At 39.6% G+C, this 21,212-nt stretch overlaps 1 protein-coding gene across 2 annotated transcripts in view; it reads left to right on the top strand.

Annotated features, from left to right (window-relative positions):
• ELAPOR2 (endosome-lysosome associated apoptosis and autophagy regulator family member 2) overlaps positions 1 to 21,212 on the top strand; it is a 186,313-nt gene that overhangs the window by 84,263 nt on the left and 80,838 nt on the right. The window contains exons 1-3 of one of the 2 annotated variants that reach the window (XM_025873257.2): positions 2,457 to 2,481; positions 4,470 to 4,590; positions 19,182 to 19,377. In XM_025873257.2, the coding sequence (XP_025729042.1) occupies positions 19,214 to 19,377 (164 nt within the window). In that variant the 5' untranslated portion in view covers positions 2,457 to 2,481; positions 4,470 to 4,590; positions 19,182 to 19,213. Of the gene's footprint in view, positions 1 to 2,456; positions 2,482 to 4,469; positions 4,591 to 19,181; positions 19,378 to 21,212 lie in introns of those variants that run through there. The other variant, XM_073898735.1, reaches the window with a different exon arrangement.

Below are 21,212 nucleotides of genomic sequence, written 5' to 3'. Positions count from 1 at the left end.
GTCTTAGAGAAAATGTAAACTGTCATAAGCACAATGTTGCTAGAAATAGTAAAGGTGCTGTTGGTTAGGGCTGAGAAGAAGATGAGGCATATGCCTTTGGAAACTGGAGGAGAGATGATCCCTGTTATGTAGTAGCAGAAAAGGTAGCAGAATTTTGTTCTCTGTGGTGTGGAAGACAACACTTATAAGTGACGAACTTGGTTATTTCCAGAGGAGATTTATGTATTGAAGGTATGGCCTGGTTTCTTCTTGCTGGTTATAGTAAAATGTGAGAGGAAGTAGGCAGATTGAGGGGAAAATTCCTAAACAAAAAGGAAACCAGACTTGATGATTTGGGAAATTCTCATTTTGTTCAGATTGCAAAATTGTAAAATTAGGAGGCCCACACATAGTTGGGAAACTAGGCTGTGGAGAGAAAGAACCCCAAGAATGTGTCTGGAAATTCTTTTGCTAGTGCTACAGAAATAAGGTGTCTGCCTCATGGGTCTCTTTAACCATTTCAGCAGAAGCTGGGAATAAGGATGGGATTGTCTAGGAAAGATCTATGGAGGCTCATCTGTCTAATGGCATGAATCCTTTGACATTCGTAGGAGACCCACAAGGGGCGCCTGGGTGGCTCAGTCATTAAGCTTCTGCCTTCAGCTCGGGTCATGATCCCAGGGTCCTGGGATGGAGCCCCGCATCGGGCACCCTGCTCCGCGGGAAGCCTGCTTCTCCCTCTCCCCTCCGCCTGCTTGTGTTCCCTCTCGCTCGCTGTGTCTCTCTTTGTGAAATAAATAAATAAAATCATTAAAAAAAAAAAAGACCCACTAGGGTTTTGATAACATCAGCAGAAATACTGCCACCTTGAACTGAAAGGGACAGAGGTGGATGAAATGGAGGAAGGCTGTTGGAATCCCAAAATTTTACAGGCCAGAAATAGCCTAGTAAAATCACTCAGCTGCACACATGTTCTACTTTACAGAAAACCAAACCAAACCAAACCAAACCTAAGAATGACTCTGAGGGTGGAGCCCTGGGCCCCATGTTGGAGCTGTAAACTACAGTGGATTATTTCTAGGCCTTAAAACCTAATGGAATCTACCCTGCTGTATTTTGAAATTACTTGGGACTGTCGACTTATTCCTTTCCTTCCTCCCTTCCAGTTTATCCCTTTTGGAATGGGAACATCTGTAACTGTTGTTAAGGTCCAAACCCCTTGTATTTTGGAAGCAGGTGACACAGGTCCCAGGTAGAGAGGAATTTTGCCCCAGTATGGATCATAACCAGAGTGTCCCCATACCTGATGCAGAGGATTACATTTGGAATTTTTGAGCTGATGAGATACAGATGAGGTTTTGGACTGGGAGTTGATGCTGTAATGGGCTGAGACTTGAGCTGATGTTGGGATATGGTGAAGGTATTTGGCATGTGAGAGAGACCTGCATCTTTGGGGCCAGAGGGTGGACTGTGGTGGGCTGAATAGTGCCTACCGCCCTTACCCGGAAGAAAAGATATGCATATCCTCATCTCTAGAACCCATGAATTATCTTTTATGGAAAAAAGGACTTCAAAGATGTGATTAAGTGAAGATGGGGAGATTATTCTTTATTATCTAAGCGGATCCTAAATGTAGTCACAAGTGTACTTACAAGCATGAAGCAGAGGGAGATAAGACAGAAGAGGAGAAGGTAGTGTGACCACAGAGGCAGAGACTGGAGTGATGCTTCCATAAGCCAGCGAATGCCAGCAGTCACCAGAAACAGGAAGAGGCAGGGAGCAGATTCTCCCCTCGACCGTCTGGAGGGAGGCTGACACCTTGATTTTGGCCCAGTGATACCAACAGATAAATTGGTGCTTTCTTACATGGCTGTGTGGTGACTTGCTGCCGGCAAGCATGGAAAACTGACCTAGACATGGGGGGAAATCATAGGGTTCCTGCTTATCTGTGTACTCTTGTATTCTGTTTGAATATGAGCCATCCTTAAGATGACTGGTAGACTGTGTAACCATCAGGCTTTTATATTAGAAACTTGTACTACTCCTTCTATTTTAAAACAGTGACCGTCTATTTGAAGCCTAATGGCATTACGAAAACTGAGAACACTGGTAAATAAACACAGGCTGGACTTGGGCTCTCAGCTATGCTACATACTAGCTGGCTGTCTCTGGCTAAATCACTGACCCAATCGGAGTTTCAGTGGAACAATGGTAATATTATTCACGGTCCTTCCTGAACCATATAATTGCTAATGAGTATTTAATGAAATAGATGTATGTGAAAAATACCAGATAAATAATGTATGGTCCTATAATGTTCACCTATTAATTATACTCCTTCTAGCCATATCAAAGCTATGGTGAGCCGTTTTGCACAGAAATCAGTGACCACATTAAATATTTTTCGCCCTTGGAATTAGATGCTACCAGAGAGATTTTGGGTTCAAATTTTTGAACACTTTAAAGCTTTTGATACCTACAGATCTACTTCTCTTCAGAAAGGTTTGTACCACTTAACTGTGATTGGAGGCCCCTGATTGTTCCTTTTACTGCCCTGTAACCTCAGGAAGCTTTTAAACATTATTTTAAAATGTTTGTGTCAACTTGATGAAAATAGTTTGCATTTCTTTGGTGAGGTTTAACTTTTTAAGTTTATTGATCTGAAAGAATTGCTTGTGTTCTTTGGCCATATTTCAAATAATTATTTGTTCTTTTCTGGGCTGGTTTTTAGAAACCCAGGTTTGTTAATTAATCTTAGCTGTATTTTGTTTCTTCACCAATTTGTTGTGTTGTTATTTACCTTTCACTTTATGATGACTTTTGTGTTTAACCTTTGTTAAGTAGTTAAATTCAATGAACTTTTATTTCTTTCCTTTCTCCCTCCCTTCTTTAGGTATGTAGATTTGCCCTTAACTGACAGTAAGGCATATTTGAAATCCAGGATCCTGTCAACTTAATCTCAAATTACCTGTTGTCAAGCTTGGTCAAAAATAATAGTCATAGATGATTGCCTGAAGGGTATACTTAATTTTATTTCTGGGGTGGGGTCTAAATGCAGCAAAAAACCTTTGCTTCCAGCCTGATAATCCCACTTTCCCTAACTTAAGATCCCTTCTTATTTTAAGTATAAGCAGAAATTGAAGTAGAAGAAACAGAGACTCAAACAGTTTATGCCTTACCACATCTCCACTAACTCCTTTCTCTGTCATCCTCTCTGCCCTCACCATCCTTAGTAAGCATCTGTCAAGTGCTAACGCAGTGTAGCCTAACATACCTAACATTTTACACGTCTTATCTTAATTAATTTCCACAACAACCATACAAAGTAGAAAATATTATTATTCTCATTTTCCTAATGAAAATTGGGTGCTTTGAGAGGTAAAGCGGCTTGCACAGTATCGCATAGATTGTGCTTGGTGCAATGGGATGTGAATTCAAATGCAGACCTTTCTGATTTCAGAACTAATTTCTTAAGTGGTATTCTTTCCATGTATATGCATGTCCATGCATGCACACACTCGCAAACACACACACACACACACACACACACACACACACACACCCACCCACACACCCCTTCTCACCTTACACCTCATTTCCTGATGTTGATATGACTTGATATTTCTGTTCTCTTTGGTCACTGATACAGTAAGGGAGACATAATAGAGTGGGTGAATCCAAACGGCATTGTCCAGGATATTAAACTGAATAAATAAGATATTGAACTGAAAATATTTGGGGGAAGGTTTAGAATTTCTTTCATTCTCAAAATGCTCCAATGACATTGTGTCCTTGTTCTCCCTCAGTTCAAGCATCTTGCACATGTAATGTGCTCCGACCAGGGGAGGTCATTGTGAAAATTTTAAAGCATCCAGAGGCTAGAGATAAGTGGGTTGGTCTTAATTTGGCACTTGTAATAAATGTCTCTTTTATAGTCTGTGATTGATGGCAGCCTGCTGTGGTGGATGTGTATGGTGCTTAAAAAACTGCTTGTCCTTTACTAGCATTTGGATGATTAATTATTATACCCACTGTTAAATTTTAAACAGAGTGAGAATTAGGTCAGTGGGAATAGTTCTTTCTGTCTGTGAAAAACTAGGGACAGTGATGGCATTCAGTTTCTGAGGATTATTTAGCTCTTTAGAATCCTATCTATCAATTATTTGGAACTTAAAAACTCTGCCAGAGAACTAGGGAAGTGTAGCCTTTTCGGGGCGGTGAGACTAAAGGTCAGCGGTCACAGCTTGAGCGCATCGACTGTCCGTCATCCTGTCCACAGTGCCTACGCACTGCCTGGCCTGATAATTTTTGTTAAAACAAAACAAAACACAAAGCCCTGCTTGGTGTGCACGGAAGAGGGTAAGAATGAGAGCCAAGCAGAGAGGACAGTTTGGAGTCGGGCTGGCACACAGGTTGGGGGTGATGGAGAAAGCACAGTTGTCCCATGAAATCTGGCTCTAACAAAGGCTTGTTTCTGTGATTGTTTGCAGAATGATTACCACTTTGAATACACAGAATGTGACAGCAGTGGCTCCAGGTGGAGGGTTGCCATCCCGAATTCTGCGGCGGACTGCTCTGGCCTGCCCGACCCCGTGAGAGGCAAAGAATGCAGTATGTTCAGACGTTTGCACCGTTCGTTCCCCTGATTAAACTGTATCCCTTCAGCCCAAGAAGTGATTGAAAATGAATATAAGAGACTTTGGGAAAAAGGAATGTAGAGCATTGATGTCTAGCAGAGCAAAAGCTTCTTAACACTCAGTGCCCTTATGCCTGAAGTCTGTAATGAGACACAGGCAGAATTAGAGGATGCTATTTTTATTTATTTATTAAAGAAAAAACCTATTTAAAATCTGGTTTACCATCTCAGTTGAAACTTTGGAGGGCAGAGTGGCAGAATCTCTCTTTAATGGATTTTTTTCTTTACATTTTAAAAAAGTTTTCAAAAACTTTGGGAAAATATATATAACATAAAATTTACCACCTCAACCATTTTTTTTAAAAGATTTTATTTATTTATTTGACAGAGAGAGACACAGTGAGAGGGGGAACACAAACAGGGGGAGTGGGAGAGGGAGAAGCAGGCTTCCTGCTGAGCAGGGAGCCCGATGCGGGGCTCGATCCCAAGACCCTGGGATCATGACCTGAGCCGAAGGCAGACGCTTAACCGGCTGAGCCACCCAGGCGCCCCCATCTCAACCATTTTTAAGTGTAGAGATCAGCAGCATGAAGTACATTCACATTGTTGTGCTGTCATCACCAGCACCCATGCACAGAACTCTGCCATTTAGCAATGGGTTTCTTTTTTTAAGCCTAAGAGATCATGCAATTTGTCTTTTTAGTGTAACCTACAGAGAGACGGTAGAATTGATGAATATCACATTCAGTAGCTTGTCTTAGCAATAAACAGGTTGGAAGGGCAACATAACGAATAGACAAATAGGTTATTCAATTTGTTTTCATTTGTAAACTCTTGCTTTTTTTAATCCTTTCATTTGGTGAGTGATTGGTACCTTCAGTGAAGTAGTATTGGGGTAGATTGGAGTTCAAAGCATTTGGTGAGTGATTGGTACCTTCAGTGAAGTAGTATTGGGGTAGATTGGAGTTCAAAGCTGAAAGTAAGACATAGAGAGGTTATTTTGGTTTTCCTGCCATTTCTCAAATGGTCTTCCTAAAAGCTTAGTTTTTCTGTTTCCAAATAAAAGAGCAGATAGATAAGCAAATTATTAAGTGGTAGTTAATTCCTTCCCATTCATAGAATGTGTCTCTCTTACTGGCGAGAAGAGTATTAGCATAGGTTGTGGGTTTACTGAAAAAAGGGAGACAGGAAGACAGCAGGAGTCTCATGGGGCAAATTAGAGGAAAAATCCAATATTTTTAGTAAGTGATACTAAATGATTACAGAGAGAACCTGGGTTCCCTGTAGCCAGGTAAAGAGTTCAGTCTAGCAAGACTCAAGAGGATAGTGGGGTCAGATTAGATAGCATAAGACAATACAAGCTGGGGTGTTCTCAGGCAGAAAGATGTCAGCTCTCAGTAAGGGAGGATTTGTGTGCAAAACGGAAACAGTCTAAAACAATACCTATGGAGTTAGCTTGTTGTAAAATGCTTCAGTTACTTTCCTAGGAAATCTGCATATTATTTATCTCTGTTTACTTTTTACTTGTGGGCTAATTCTTTGGCTCCCTTGTAAACAACGCTGGGGGCAGGAGTGGACTACCTAACCACTACGAACACTGCTCCTTACGTAGGTGATGTGCTGGCTAACATTGGCTTTTGAAAGCTGATTGTTAGTTTGAAATGGGCCTGGCCAGAGTATTTTACACCATGGAATTTGGCAAACACTACAAGTTATGTGCCTCTCTTCCCCTGAGAGCTAGTTGTTAAACACTTAATAGCATACCACTGATTACATTTATTGTTCGAAAGTTCAAAAATCTGCCATAGAATTGATGCTTCAATAAGAATTATTTCTATTTGAGGATGGCCAGGGACTTTTTTTTTATTTTTTGCACATTATTTACTATAGTCTTTCACAGACAATGTTATGAATCTGATACTCTAGCTGGAACTTTTCTAAAAAATTGACTAGTCATCAAGTCTCTGTTAGTTATTACTTTAAAAGTGATACTACTTACTTTAAAAATGATACTGACTTTAAAAAGGACAATATGTGATGGCTGGGGACATTTTTTTATGTTGGTGTTTTGTCTGAAATCTGAATTTTCAGTGATTTCCGCATAATATGATTATGTCTGCTCTAGAAACCGTTGGTCTGGCCTCTAAAATGTGACTTTTTTCTTGTATGGTAAATGCATACCAATATAAATTATTTTAAAATGCCCCCAAAATATCACATATCTCAGTAACTTAGAAACTCAGTTAATTCATAGCATTAAACATGGTGCTTGCCATGTTCCTAGCCATTAAAGTCCTGCAGATGCAGTTATGGTAATAACTGAGTATTTCCTCAGTGGCTTAGGTTTTCTCTTGCTAATAATAGCTATCATTTCTCACGTACTGACTGTATGCTAAACACTGCGCTTAGTCCCATTGTGTCCTTACAACAACCCTCTCAGATAGATATCAGAAGTACCTTACCGCAGGTCATACAGCCAGGATATGGCAAATCTGGGATTCAAATCCAGATATGTCTGATTCCAGAGCCTGTCCCTTACCCACTGATTTAGACTGCCACTTCAGGATGGTGGGCCTTGCAGGGCCCCGTGTGGGAGATGTAAAGCAATGTTGGTGGATATCGTCAAGGGAAGATTGTAGGCACTCTTGTGCTTCAAGGACAAAGAAGGGTAAAAGCATCCTGGTTCGGGAATGGCGTGCTTCTTGCAAGCTGTGCCTGAACAATGCCAAGACCCTGGATGGCGAGTGATGCCCATAGGTGCTAGACTCAGCAGTTAGGCCATAATGATATGGCCCAGCAGTTGGGTCACAAAGAAAAAGAAAATAAAATTATGGCGTGTGGCAGCTTCAAATGAGTGAAGAGTATCTAGGGCGAGGATTGTGTAGGACTTAATTTCCCCGTATCCCAGTGTCTCTAAATGAAGTCAGACCCAGAGTTTGGCCTCAGTTGAAATTGCTGTAGATCCTTCAGAATGTAACTGGGGAGTATTTTTTCTTTCTTCTCAAAAGGAAGCAGTACAGCCTTTCCTTAGGAAAAGGCTTATGGGAATGTTGAGGTAGCAGTTGTAAATTTTTCAGAAAATCAATGGGCAAGCTATATTATATAATTGTTACTTTAAAAAAATCATATAAAATCTGGCTACAAGGCTTCTCTAAGTGAAGTTAATGAAGTTTTTGTTGTGCTAGAGCCCTGGGTGGGATGTGAGCTGGAAGCTTACTAGGGCTCAGGAAACGGCATGGAGAAGGCTCTGGTCATTAACTGACCCCGGCTCCCATCGTCCTCCTGTTTCCTCTGCTGTGGAAATCTCCTCCGTCTCTTAGGTAGTACTGCTCCAAGGGCGGGCCACTGAGATGCCCTCATATCCCTCCTCCTGTCTGCTAATTCCAGGCTTAGCTTAGAGAACTTTGCTGCTTCTCTGAAGCCCTGGTGCCAAGAGTCTTGTGTTGGTGGGCATCCGCCATCCTGTGAGGTCTTGGCATCATTGAGACAGTTTGCAGGTAGCATGCCACTTCTGAACTACGGCACTCCTTGTCTCCCCCCAGAACAAGGATAACCCCTATCCCCACTCTGTCTCTTTTCTGCTGTTGGGTCACTTCCCTAAAATTTTCCCTTGACCCTCTGGGATCTCCTTGACCTTAGATCATCAGAAACAACAGTGTTTTGGAATGCTTGTCTGGGTGGGGATACCTTCTCTCTCATCCCTCATCTCTTCCTTCCTTCCTCTCCCCCTCCCCCCCCCCCCCCCCGCCCCCCCCCGCACGTCCTCCCTCTTCCCTTCTCTCTACCACTGTCTTGCTGGAGAAAAGGCCCTTTTGTTTCAAGCCAATCCAAACCTTAGAAATAAAAGCTTGGGGGCAGCTGGGTGGCTCAGTCTGGTAAGCGTTGTCTGACTGGTGATTTCAGCTCAGGTCATGATTTCAGGGTCATGGGATCAAGACCCGCATCGGGCTCCATGCTCAGTGTGTGGAGTCTGCTTGTCCCTCTCTCTCTGGTCTTCCCCCTGCTCTCTCTCTCTCTCTCTCTCTCTCTCTCAAATAAATAAATAAATAAGATCTTTAAAAAAAAAAAAGGAAGAAAGAAAGAAAAGCCTGGCTACTGAGAGTGGGAAGAGAATTCCTCTATGTCCTTACGTATTTTCAGACAAGTCTAGAGTACTGAAGGAGGAGATAAACATAATGAGATATCCCTTCCTCTTGGGAGTTATCTTCTATTGCTTACTCCCTCAAATGTTAGTCAGTGTGTGACTTTGAGTACAACCATAACACACTTTTCTAATTGAGGATGACTAAGACAGCTGTGATTCCATTTGATCTGTTGTCATCGAATTGGTCATAGTCTTGTGGGCATTCTTAATCTTGTACTTTAGTATTTATATAAAGTTCTAATATTTGGTTTTCTTGGATCAAAAAGTGTTAATGTACAGAGTAGAAAAAAAGTCAAATATGAATTTTTTTCCTTTTTCTTGATTTCTCTCAGATCGGTATTGTTACATATTTGTAAGCAGAGTAACTCATGACAGTTTGGGTCAACAGCTTTTGATTTCAGCTTAGAAGTGAAGGAAGAGGAACGATTCTCAGAGAGAGAGTTGGTTTTAGCTTTCTGAATGGGAGATTGAGAAATCCATTCCCTGGCATTGTAGCTCTTGCTAGTGTAGGCTTTTCCCCAGGATTCACCTCCTAGACTGTTTCTGTTGTGTGAAAAGCTGTTACTGGTACGGGAGCGAGTACACATGGGCGCCCTGAGTACATGGTGCTAAGTGCCCATCACATACCATGCCGTGAGTCTGTTTGATGGAATACTAATCCCAAGAAATACTTCATAGAAACAAGCGTTTCAGGGTTTTCTGTAATACGAGTAAGTTTGGAAAATGGTGAATCCTCTCACGGAGGGATGCAGTGAACGTTCTCAGATTAAAGTCTCTGACAAACCCAATAAACATTTATAGGACACTTCCTGTGTGTTAAGTGCATCCTGTTTTACTCAGAGTTTGCCAAGTTTAGTTGATTACAGGCCTCTTTTATCTAATGTGTAGTTGGAACCCACGGGCTAATTTCTGCAGATATAATTTTTGGAAAACACAGGTGTAAACACATGTGCCTGGCTAATTTAGGAATTTTTTAAAAAAGATTTTATTTATTTATTCTAGAGAGAGAGAGCATGGTGGGGGGAGGAGAGGGAGAGGGACAAGCAGACTCCATGCGCTGAGCACAGAGCCTGATGCAGGGCTCAATTTCAGGATCTTGAGATCATGCCCTGAGCTGAAACCAAGAGTTGGAGGCTTAACTGACTGAACCACCCAGGCGCCCCTTATTTATTTATTTATTTATTTATTCATTCATTCATTCATTCATTCATTCATTCTAAAGATTTTAATTATTTATTTGAGAGAGAGAGAATGAGAGATAGAGAGCACGAGAGGGAAGAGGGTCAGAGGGAGAAGCAGACCCCCCGCCGAGCAGGGAACCCGATGTGGGACTCGATCCCGGGACTCCAGGATCATGACCTGAGCCGAAGGCAGTCGCCTAACCAACTGAGCCACGCAGGCGCCCTAATTTATTTAGTTTTTAAAAAAATATCTAATTTATTTATTTGAGAGAGAGAATGAGAGAGAGAGAGAGCACGAGAAGGGGGAGGGTCAGAGGGAGAAGCAGACTCCCCGCCGAGCAGGGAGCCCGACACAGGACTCCATCCCAGGACTCCAGGATCATGACCTGAGCCGAAGGCAGTCGCCTAACCAACTGAGCCACCCAGGCGCCCCCAGGCACCCCTAATTCAGTAAATTTTTATATGGTATTACTTATTACCAGAATTAACTAATTTCATGTAATTTCTTTGCTCTACAAGGTTCATTTGCAGCCTTACTATACTGGTGTCTCGTTAAAGACCTCCCATGGGTGATGATGGTCATGTGTGGTATACACCTGAGATTAGATCCCAGCTCTGCAACCGACTTGTATGTCTTGGGCAGAATATTTAGTTCACAGCTATTTATTGAGCTTCAGTTCATTCCCTGAACAGGCATTTATCATTTCCTATATTCTTGACAATAGGGATCCAAATATAAACTTAAAAAGATTGCTGTTTTCTATGACCTTTGAATCTTAACAAGGGAGCAGGTAAGTAAGTTACTCATAGTATAGGGGTAGAGTGAATGAAAGATAGAAATACCCAAGGTGATCTTCCAAGGAGAGATGGATGACTTCTGCTCACAGGAAGAGGGCTCACAGTGAAGCAGATGTAAGTTTGAAGTTCAGAGTCATCTGTTACCAGCTGAATAACCTTGAAAAATTATGTAAGCCTTGGCAGGTTCATATGAAAAATTGTTACTGAGAAAATTATTACTAAGAATTGTTACTGAAAGATTGTTCATGTGAAAAATCCTTACTGAGGACTGAGTCAATAAATGCCATATTTAATGGGCCATAAATATTAATTCTCTGAGGATCTCTGAAGCAAACCCGGAAAGAAGTTCTAGACTTCAGGGATGCAAAGTGGCCTTTGAGGCATAGGAAACAGGGCAGAGGTACAGATTGGGGGCAGCACTGGGTCTCCCTGGGTGCTTTGTGAGAGCCACGTGGCTGGCTGTTGGGGAGAGTATGAGAGGGGACAGACTTTCTGGCAGATCTCACAGGCTCTTGTGTGTCATACCAAGGACTATGAGCTGGACACAGCTCTTCGTGGGTGTCTGAGGGAGTTAAATGAGGTGATACATATAACCTATAGTGCCAGGAATCATAATTATAATATAACTTAATGGTAATAATAATAATGTTAAATGGTAATAGCCAATCATTATTTGCTACATGCCAGGCACATTTGTAACTACTTTACATGTATTCACTCAAAATCATTTCCACATCACCACAACCTTGTGGAGTAGGTACTTGGCAGAATGGGGATTTGAACCCAGGCAGTCCAGCTCCTGGGTTTATGTTCTTAACTTCTATGGTGTCCTGACTCTTTGGAATATACTATAGCATGTACTGAACAAGTATTAGCCCCCCTTCTTGAGGCATCCATGCTCCCCTAACATTTATCTGTTGTCTGAATTGTGATGCAAGTTATATATGGAAATATATATGGATAACCAAATGATTTAAAAAATAGCATGTAAAGGCTCAGATATATTGTTTTGTGGGTAATTTTAATGGATTAATGATCTGGTTGTAGATTTCATTCTTAATTGTATATATTTCTCTGAAAGGTAAAAGAATAACATTCAGAATTTAGGGCACATTTGTAGTTATATCCTCATATACAATGAGAAGTTGTTTAGTTAGTGTTTTTTTCCCCCTGCGCCTAGAGTATTGTTGGCAATACTTATTCAATGAGTATTAGGAAAAAAATAGAAAAAAATAATTTCTTCAACTATAGAAATTCTTAATTTAGAATAGAGTCTTTTTTCATTCATCCCAAGAGATGAAGTTATAACCCTCTCAAGACTCCTCAGAAAGCTCCAAAACCCTGGAATGTTTGTGGATTAGATACCTGGGGTATCCTCAATTAGAGACTGACTTCGCTATTTCATTCTATAGCTGAAACACAGAGATCTGATCAGATTTGTGAAAATTCATTCTGTATGGAAAAGAACAGGAACATTTTGTCCTCAGTAGGCTTTGGAATGTTGATACCTCAAGTTCCAGGTGGGAAGGGTGTTGAAGTTAATGGGCTCAGCAACACACCAATGGCAGGTGAAAGGAGTGAACAGGATTATGAAAAGAACAGCTCCAAAATCAGGCTTGACATCAGTTGTGGTGTTTGGTGGAGCTACGGTTGAGGGAGGTTCTCTGAAAAACACGTTTAGAAGGAGATGAGAGAACTCAGCCCTCAAAATTGCAGAATCAAGGGTAGTAAGACTATTAGGAAGTAGAGCGTGACTGACACCTTCTAAGAAAGAGGAAAAATTCAGGATGGTAAGAATCAAAGTGTTAGGATATAATTGAAAGTTGAGAAAACTGATTTTACAAATGCATTGTTCTGCCCCCTTTGGTGACCTCATCAAGTACTCTGCAAGTTTTCCTTCCCCTGACCTTCTTGGTTGTATTTTTTTCTATAAAACTTATGTCATCTTGTGCCCAATGGACTGGAATTGGTCTTCTCCCCTATCAAACATCTAGGTCAGGAAGCCACAATAAAATCCATTAGTTATTTTTTTTTTTTTTTAAGATGAAAACTATCTTAGTTAGCTCTCTGATAAAAAGTTGGAAACTCATTTAATGGGGATTGTTATCTCTTATGTTTCATGGATTGTTTTTCCGGGCAGGAGTTGGTGGGTTTTTTTTTTGTTGTTGTTGTTGTTTTTTTGGTGGGGAGGAGGGGGATGGATATTATGGCCCATCAGTCCCCTTGAAGAAGCACAGGGGCAGTCATATAGCCCTACCTGACCGGGCTCTGTGAGGATCCATTCACTGGGAAGGATGTTAGAGGTGAGAATTCATTTTCAGAGATGTAGAGGCAGTGCTTTCGCTAAATACTCTTCTCAGAGAACAGGGCATTAGAGAACATGAGCCAGAACTGGTTTGTATTAATGCACTTGTTTATATGTTTCCCTTTCATTTTTATAAAATGAGATACAAAAATAGTTTTTTTTCCTAAGAATTTCACAAGTAGGAACTTAAAAAGGTCGTGTTCCATTGTTTTCTTCATCACTAGCACTGAGAGAGGAAAACCAAGAGCTTGGATTTGCTGGGCTCAGTATTGTGTTAGATTTCTCACAGGTGCCATTTTCTACTTTCTTTTGTTTTCTGTGAGAATTATAATAATAAACCTGGTAGGCAGTTGAAGTTTTAATTATTTGATAATGATAATTGATGGGCTGAATGATTAAAGAAGGTAAAATTTATCATTGAGTTTATAAATCTGTGCATCATTGTCCCTGTTTGTACTGCCCTCAATGGCAGTGAATAATAATGGTTGCAAGAGTATCCTTGTGGTGTGGTCCATAAGAACAGTGTCTACAGCTTTAACCTTATTTTTTAAACTTACTCTATTGATCTTATTTAAATGAAACTAAACAACTGAAGAAAAGGGCATATTTGCTTGTCTTATTTCTAGAATTGATTTAAGTATTTATTTCTCATCAATGTATATAATTATTTCTTATTTAGCTCTTAGGTTAACAGATAAGATAGATTTTACAGTGAATTTAGCTTTAGTGAATATAAATTTTGAATCTATTTTGAGGAAGATAAGTCTAGACTAGATTAGAATAGAAACTCCATCAGAGTAGGGAATGTTTCCAAAATACCCTTGGTGTCTAGTGTTTGCCAACCAAATACTAGGTACTCAAGAAGTATTTGTTGAATGACTTCCTGTAATATAGTATGATTCCCATTACTTGTAATGACAATGTATATGCTTCCTAATTCATCAGCATCTCATTAAAAATTGAAAGTCCTTGGGGTGCCTGGGTGGCTCAGTCGGTTAAGCATCGAACTCTTGATTTTGGCTCAGGTCATGACCTCAGGATCGTGAGTTTGGGCCTGGCATGGCGTCTACTTAAAAAAAAATTAAAAAATAATTGAAAATTCTTTTATTACTATTTATTATTACTGTTTACTGTTTAGTAAACAAATTTCAGTAATGAATAATCTTGAATTAAATAGAAAAGTGGATGAATTATAAATAAATGTAATTGATAGTTATCTTTCAAAGCATGAGGTCTCTGGAGGAAGAAAAAGCAAAATTAAAAGGCCCTTGTGGTGAGAAGATTAAGTAGATATTCTTTATTGTTAGGCATAAATCATAGATGATAATCAGCATAGAAATGATTAATTCAGTAGCTGTTATTTAGTACATTGTACTGGGTGGTTGGATGATAATAGGGATGCTTTGAATTTATATGTCCCTTTTCACTGTCAGAGTGGTTTCCAGTGTCTCATGGGACCTCAGCAATCCTATGAGGGAGGAAGCAAAGTGGTATTCTCATTGGAATGTGAATGAATGAAGACAAAGAGGGTTAAGTAAATTGCGCCAGCCTTTTGCTAGTTGGTGACAGATGAATATAAATGCTTTTTTTCCCTATCTGATTCTTCACACCTGCATATTTCAACCTTTACAGATTCACAGTAGCAGAAATTGAGGTCAGAAGAGAGGCATAAAGCTGCGAACAAGAACACTGAGTTTAGCACATGACCTCTTGGTTACAATTTCGACTTTAAGAGGGTGGACTTTTAACATCACTCTTTCTCTGGGTACTTAGGGAAAATATTGTGAAATCCCAGACTGAGCCCACTGTTTTGTGGTGTGTGACCTTACACAAATCAGGTTTTTCTGTTCTTATGGCAGAACTTTGGAGTCTGCTTAACTTTAATTCAATTCAGATACTCTAGAATTTTGAGGTTGTTCAAGAAAAGTCGTATTTATTTTAGAAATGATTAATTGTTCAAATGAAACCTAGTCAACTGACATTTACAACAGTGAAAACAACCACTTACAACAACTGTCTATCATTCTGCTTTTGTTGAAAGTGTCCTATGTTACACTCTAAAGAAATCTGAATTTAAAGAGTGTCATGCCTAAGATTGTAGAAACTTTTATCATCCAACTAAAAATCAAAGGCCAAGAAAACAGTGTTGAAGTAGAAAGTGGATGCGGCTAAGATGGAATACTAGAAAAGGGAAAGCTGATCATCGTTGGTGACTGCCTAAAGAGGTGGGCAGTTCCGTGCTGACATAATCTCATGGAGTAAATTGTACTTAACAAGAACATGTGGCTCTTCTCTTACTTTGACATGTGGCTTGAGAGCTGGCTTCCAGGGTGGAAAAAAGATTGAGGAATAACAAATGATTAAAATACAAAAAGGTGGGGCACCTGGGTGGCTCAGTTATTAAGCATCTGCCTTCGGCTCAGGTCATGATCCCAAGGTCCTGGGATTGAGCCCCACCCAGCTCCCAGCCTGCTTCCCACTCCCCCTGCTTGTGTTCCCTCTCTCGCTGTGTCTCTCTCTCAAATAAATAAATAAGTTCTTTAAAAAAATAAAATAAAATACAAAAAGGTTTAGACTCTTTAGTTCCCCTGTATCATTAAAGGCCCCATACCCATTTGACTAGCTTTGATCACATAATTATTCTGAAGAGATGAAAAATCATCAGGCCTGTGTCAGAATTCTTATTGTCCCAGACCCCTGAATTGTATTATTAATAATTACTGCTAACATATATTGAGTGCTTTATGTCAGGCACACTGCTAAATGCTTCATGTGGAATAGCTCATTGAATCCCATAGCAATTCTTTGAGATAGATGTTATTACTATCTTCCTTTCATAGATGAGGATATTGAGACTTAAGGAAGTTAGCAGCTTGCTAAAATATTTCATGAATGTGTGTTTTAGGAGTGATATATTAAAAATTCCACAAGGTATCTGAGGTTGGGGAATGGTTATTGCTCAATATGTACAATAATGAATATTATTCAGCAGTTCAAGACAGGAAATGGAGAATGATGTCAAATATAATAATGGATTCATTTGAAATTGCTTGACCTTTTTTGATTCAGTTACAATAATTGCCTAAGTTGAATTTTCTTGGGGCACCTGCTTTGGAATCAAATCTAAATTTGAGTATCAGTTTTGCCACTTGTTAATGGGTACCCTCCTAATTGGGTTATTTAAATGTACCGTGCCTCACTGTCCTCATCTGGTAAATGGGCATAATATCTTTCTTCTTCACAGGTCTGTTATAAACATGTTGCTCCCAATTATTTATGGATTCCATATTTGCAAATTCACCTACTTTATAAAATTTAGTTGTGACCCCCCCCCACATCAGTACAAATAATACTTTCACAGTCATTTGTTGACATATACAAAGCTTTAAAAATTTGAGTCATCTGATCATATGGTCTCAGCTGAGGTCAAACAAGTGACATTCTGCCTTATTTCTCATAGTGTTAAAAAGCGTCCTTTTCACAATCTATTTAATGCCACTTTTTTCTGCATTTTTATACTTTTTATTGGTGATTTTGCCGTCTAAAATGGCCCCCAAATGTGGTGAAGTGCTGTAAATGCAAGAAGGCTGTGATGTGCCTTGTGGAGAAAATACGTGGGTTAAATAAGTTTAGTTCAAGGATGAGTTGTAGTGCTGTTGGCCGTAAGTTCCATGTTAATGAATCAACAATGTACATTAAATAAGATCTTTTTTCAACTGAAACACACATAAAACAAGATTATGTGTTGATCTGTTTCTGAAGATACTGTGACCAGAGTCTCACAGGACCCTAACCCTGGATTTTACCATGAATAAAAAGAATTGACTGTGTAATAAATACTCAAAACATTCACTGTCAACTATATCTTCCAACTTTCCTTCTGGTCTTAGAGAAGGAAACACCTCTGAAAGAACTGAGTCTCTTCTCAATGATTTTAACAGGGTAATGAACACTCTGAAATGACACAACACAATCTTCTTAGCTTCTAGAGTCCTTTATAGCAACTTACAAAATATTACTCCTTATTAATTAAAAGTTCAGTTTAGGACACTAGACAAAACTATCTTCAAAGATTATGTTGTCAGAAAGTAAATATTTTCAGCCCAGCAGGTGGTATAATCTCTGCTACAACTATTCAGCTCTACCATATTGTCATATACCATAGACAATATGTAAATGAATGGTTGTGACTGTGTTTCAATAAAACTTTATTTTCAAAAACAGGCAGGCTGGATTTGGCCTGTGAGCTGGTTTGCTGACCCTTGATTTAGTGTAATGTTGGTGCTTGGTTTATTATAGTATTTATCAGTTTTCTAGAAGCTCTGTAAATGATAGAAAGTGAAATAAATTTTTTTCCATTGCTGTGTATCTCTGCTGGTAGTGCCGGTAGTGATAATAATAGCACGTAATGAGTGTTTATTAAATACCAGGCACTATGCTAAGCACTTTATACTATATTTTATTTAATTAGTATAGGCATATGAAGCAGTGCTATGATTATTATTTTTTTTGTTTTATTTATTTATGAGAGAGAGAGAGAGAGAGAGAGAGAGAGAGAGGGGCAGAGGCGGAGGGAGAAGCAGACTCCCCGTCTAGCAGGGAGCCCGATGCGGGACTCGATCCCAGGACTCTGGGATCATGACCTGAGCCAAAGGCAGACGCTTAACCATCTGAGCCAACCAGGCGCCCAAAACTATGATTATTATCTCATTTTTTAGAGAGATAAACTGAGGACCCCAGAGAGGTGAAGTAACTCACTTAAGGTCACAAGAAGTGGTACATTCTGGTCCCAGGATAGTTTTGAACTTGTGGCCAGCATGCACTATTCTTTGCCTAACCTTTTCTTATTTTCTGATGTTTTACTAATTGTGGGATGTTGATTTGAGAGTTAGAATTTCATTGTACAGCATCGCAAGCTTTTCTGAAGAAAAACATTATAATTTTTCAGTGGATAAATAAGTAGACAGCTGTGAGTTTTAACTCTAATTCTTTAGTTTTTCAAAATTGTTTGTCGTTCTCGCTAAGTTTCCAAGTGTATTATGAAAGAAGAATGTATCTAAATACAAGGAGGCTCTGCTCCTTCACTCTGTTGGGAGACTTATTTTCCTTTATTGAATAATTGTGAGGTTTTATTTTGTTCTTGTTTCTTTAATATCCTGATTAAGTGATTAGAAAGCCCTTTGCTGTGTTTGAGTCACTAATAGCACTTCGAACACAGAGCCCCCCTCTTGGGGGCCATAGATTTACATTTGTTGAATGACTGATAACTTAGGGGCGGAGCTACCTTCTTTTCTGTAACTGTGTCAACTGTTCTTCACAATGCTCATGCCTGCTGTCTCTGGTTATAGTTAGTTCTCCGAATTAGCCCAGAGCTTGACATCAGTAATAAGATGTAGGTTGTAGAAATGACTAGGTTGGAGTTGTGAATGTTGAAAAAGTGGAGATACTGATTTGGCTATTGCATGAGAAACACTGCCCTCCTATTACCCCTTTATATTTAGTTCTCACTTACTGGACCAACCTTTTATTTGGACTTAGTATTTGCCAGATGGAATTAGGAATCCAAAAATAATGATCCTTGTTTCCTGGAAGCTCAGTCTCACATCAACTGATGCATGTATACCACACCGTGTGTGTGTGTGTGTGTGTGTGTGTGTGTGTGTGTGTGTGTGTGTGCGTGCGCGCGCGCGCGCGCACATGCCCACACACGCGCTTTAATGCAGGTACTATGAGAAGAGTATTATTGTAGGAGCACAGAAGGAGGCACAACTGACCAGCTGACTGCCTGGTGGGGGCAGGGAGGTCTTATGAAGAGGGCCATTTTGGGGTTAGGAACGGGAATTTTGCAAGTAGAACAGATGGATTGGTTAGCATCTCTGGAGAAAGAACACAGCAGAGAGAGGGGATGAAATTTTGGGAATGATAGGAATTTTGTTAGGTTTGGAAGAGGATGGGGCAAGGGATGAGCCGGGGAAAATAGATTGGGGCCAGATTATGAAGTGTATGTGGTAATAAGGACAATTTTAGAAAGCTTTGATTAGGGTGTGGCATGACCAGAGCTTTATAAAAATAATTCTGGTGACAAAATTCATGGAGGAATGCAGTGACTAATGCGTTCTGCATTCTTCTGCCTTCCAGCTTTCTCCTGTGCTTCGGGAGAGTATCTAGAAATGAAGAACCAGGTATGCAGTAAGTGTGGCGAAGGTACCTATTCCTTGGGCAGTGGCATCAAATTTGATGAATGGGACGAATTGCCAGCTGGATTTTCCAACGTTGCGACGTTCATGGACACTGTGGTCGGCCCTTCTGACAGCAGGCCGGATGGCTGTAACAAGTAAGAATCCAAAGGAGTCTCTGGATCTTGGCTGAGTACTTAAGAAGTGTGTAGTTGCTTTTTCCCAGAAAGAAGGTAGGAGGTAATCTTGGTACTGATTGGGATTCTAGATCAGCAAATTGCAAAGAGTCATTTTTTTTTTTTTTTTTTTTTGGATGGTCATACGGATAATGTAGCTCAGTTTTCATGAGGTTAAAATAATTGCTCTTAGGACATAATAAATACCGTGTGCAAAAATGCAGTAAAGCTATTAATAGAAAAACAAATCAGTTTTCTAATAACATATCTATAACATTCAAGACAGTGGTATTTCTACAAACCTTTCTCTAATTTTTAATGGGTAGTTTTAGCTTAATTTTTCTTCTCTGAAAGGAAGAATGTGTAATCTTCAGTTGGATACTCTATTATCTCCTATAAGAGAGAGTAGGTTAAATACATAAAATGGAAAGCTCCTTTATTAATTCCTACCTTTTAAAAAATTTTTAGAATTGAAGTATAGTTGACATATAATACAGCAGTTTTAGGCGTACAACATAGTGCTTTGACAATTATATATATGATGAAATGTTCACTACAGTAAATGTAATTACCTTCTGTCACCATGCGTAGTTATTATGATATTATTGACTTTATTACCTGTGCTGTAATTTCTTCCTTTCTTTAGGAGATTATTAGCTTTGCTTGTGACAACACTGGTGGAATGTTAAATTGTTTTGAAAAGATGCAAAATCTTTATCTTTGGGCTGTAATCCTTCCTGTTCTCTTGTATTGACTATGTAACATTTCCTTCCATATGGCTGTGGATGGGAGAATTAAACTTTAGGCCTCTGGCTACCTTCTGATAAAAATGGCTTCTCTGGAACTCAACATTTTTACCATGAGCTAAGGATGCTGGGGAATTATTTAGCTGTGCTGAAAGATGTGTTCTCTCCTTCCTACCTTCCCTTAATCACACTTCCTTTCCAGTGCTCTCTCTCTCTCTCTCTCTGTCAAGCGACATTTTTACTCTCTCGGTAATCATTTCATTTTATAGGGTTGTGACATCAGATATTATTAACAGGATTATTCTATATAAATTTATATATATATTGTTTATATATGTTGTATATATGTACATACATGTAAATATACGTACAACATGTGTATAGGTCATATATGCACATATACGTTGCAGATATGTCGTATATATACATATACACATATATGCTTAAGTGTGTGTATATATTTTTAAAAATATAATTTTTTTAAACAAAATCGCTCTTTAGAAGAAGGGACTAGTAGGATTTTATGGTACCTCAGATCTTTGTGTGGACAGGAGATATTGACAGAGATTCTACTTAGAATATGTAGTTTCTTCATTAACGAAATTTAATGATAAGTACTTTTTCATTGTACTGTCTCATCTAATTTTCTTAATGTGAATTTCAGTCTGACATTGCTATGATCATCTCCCTCCTTATCTCCCTTCCTTTTTCCATTCATCCAGGCTAGTTTTAATTCTTTTTAATTGGTTGGGTCATAAGAGTTTTCCAAAATGGCTAACCCATTCCCCCCACCCCCCCTCCCCTCTAGAACCCTCAGTTTGTTTTTCAGAGTCCATCGTCTCTCATGGTTCGTCTCCCCCTCCGATTTCCCCCCCTTCATTCTTCCCCTCCTGCTATCTTCTTCTTCTTTTTTTTTTCTCTTAACATATATTGCATTATTTGTTTCAGAGGTACAGATCTGTGATTCAACAGTCTTGCACAATTCACAGCGCTCACCATAGCACATACCCTCCCCAATGTCTATCACCCAGCCACCCCATCCCTCCCACCCCCCACCACTCCAGCAACCCT

The sequence above is a fragment of the Callorhinus ursinus genome, unplaced genomic scaffold (assembly GCF_003265705.2).
Source record: "Callorhinus ursinus isolate GAN/ISIS: 27379988/994484 unplaced genomic scaffold, GSC_fseal_2.0 scaffold12, whole genome shotgun sequence".
Classification (NCBI taxonomy): Eukaryota; Metazoa; Chordata; class Mammalia; order Carnivora; family Otariidae; genus Callorhinus; species Callorhinus ursinus.
The sequence above is the reverse complement of the archived record's forward strand: the minus strand, read 5'-3'. Positions and strand labels throughout refer to the sequence as shown.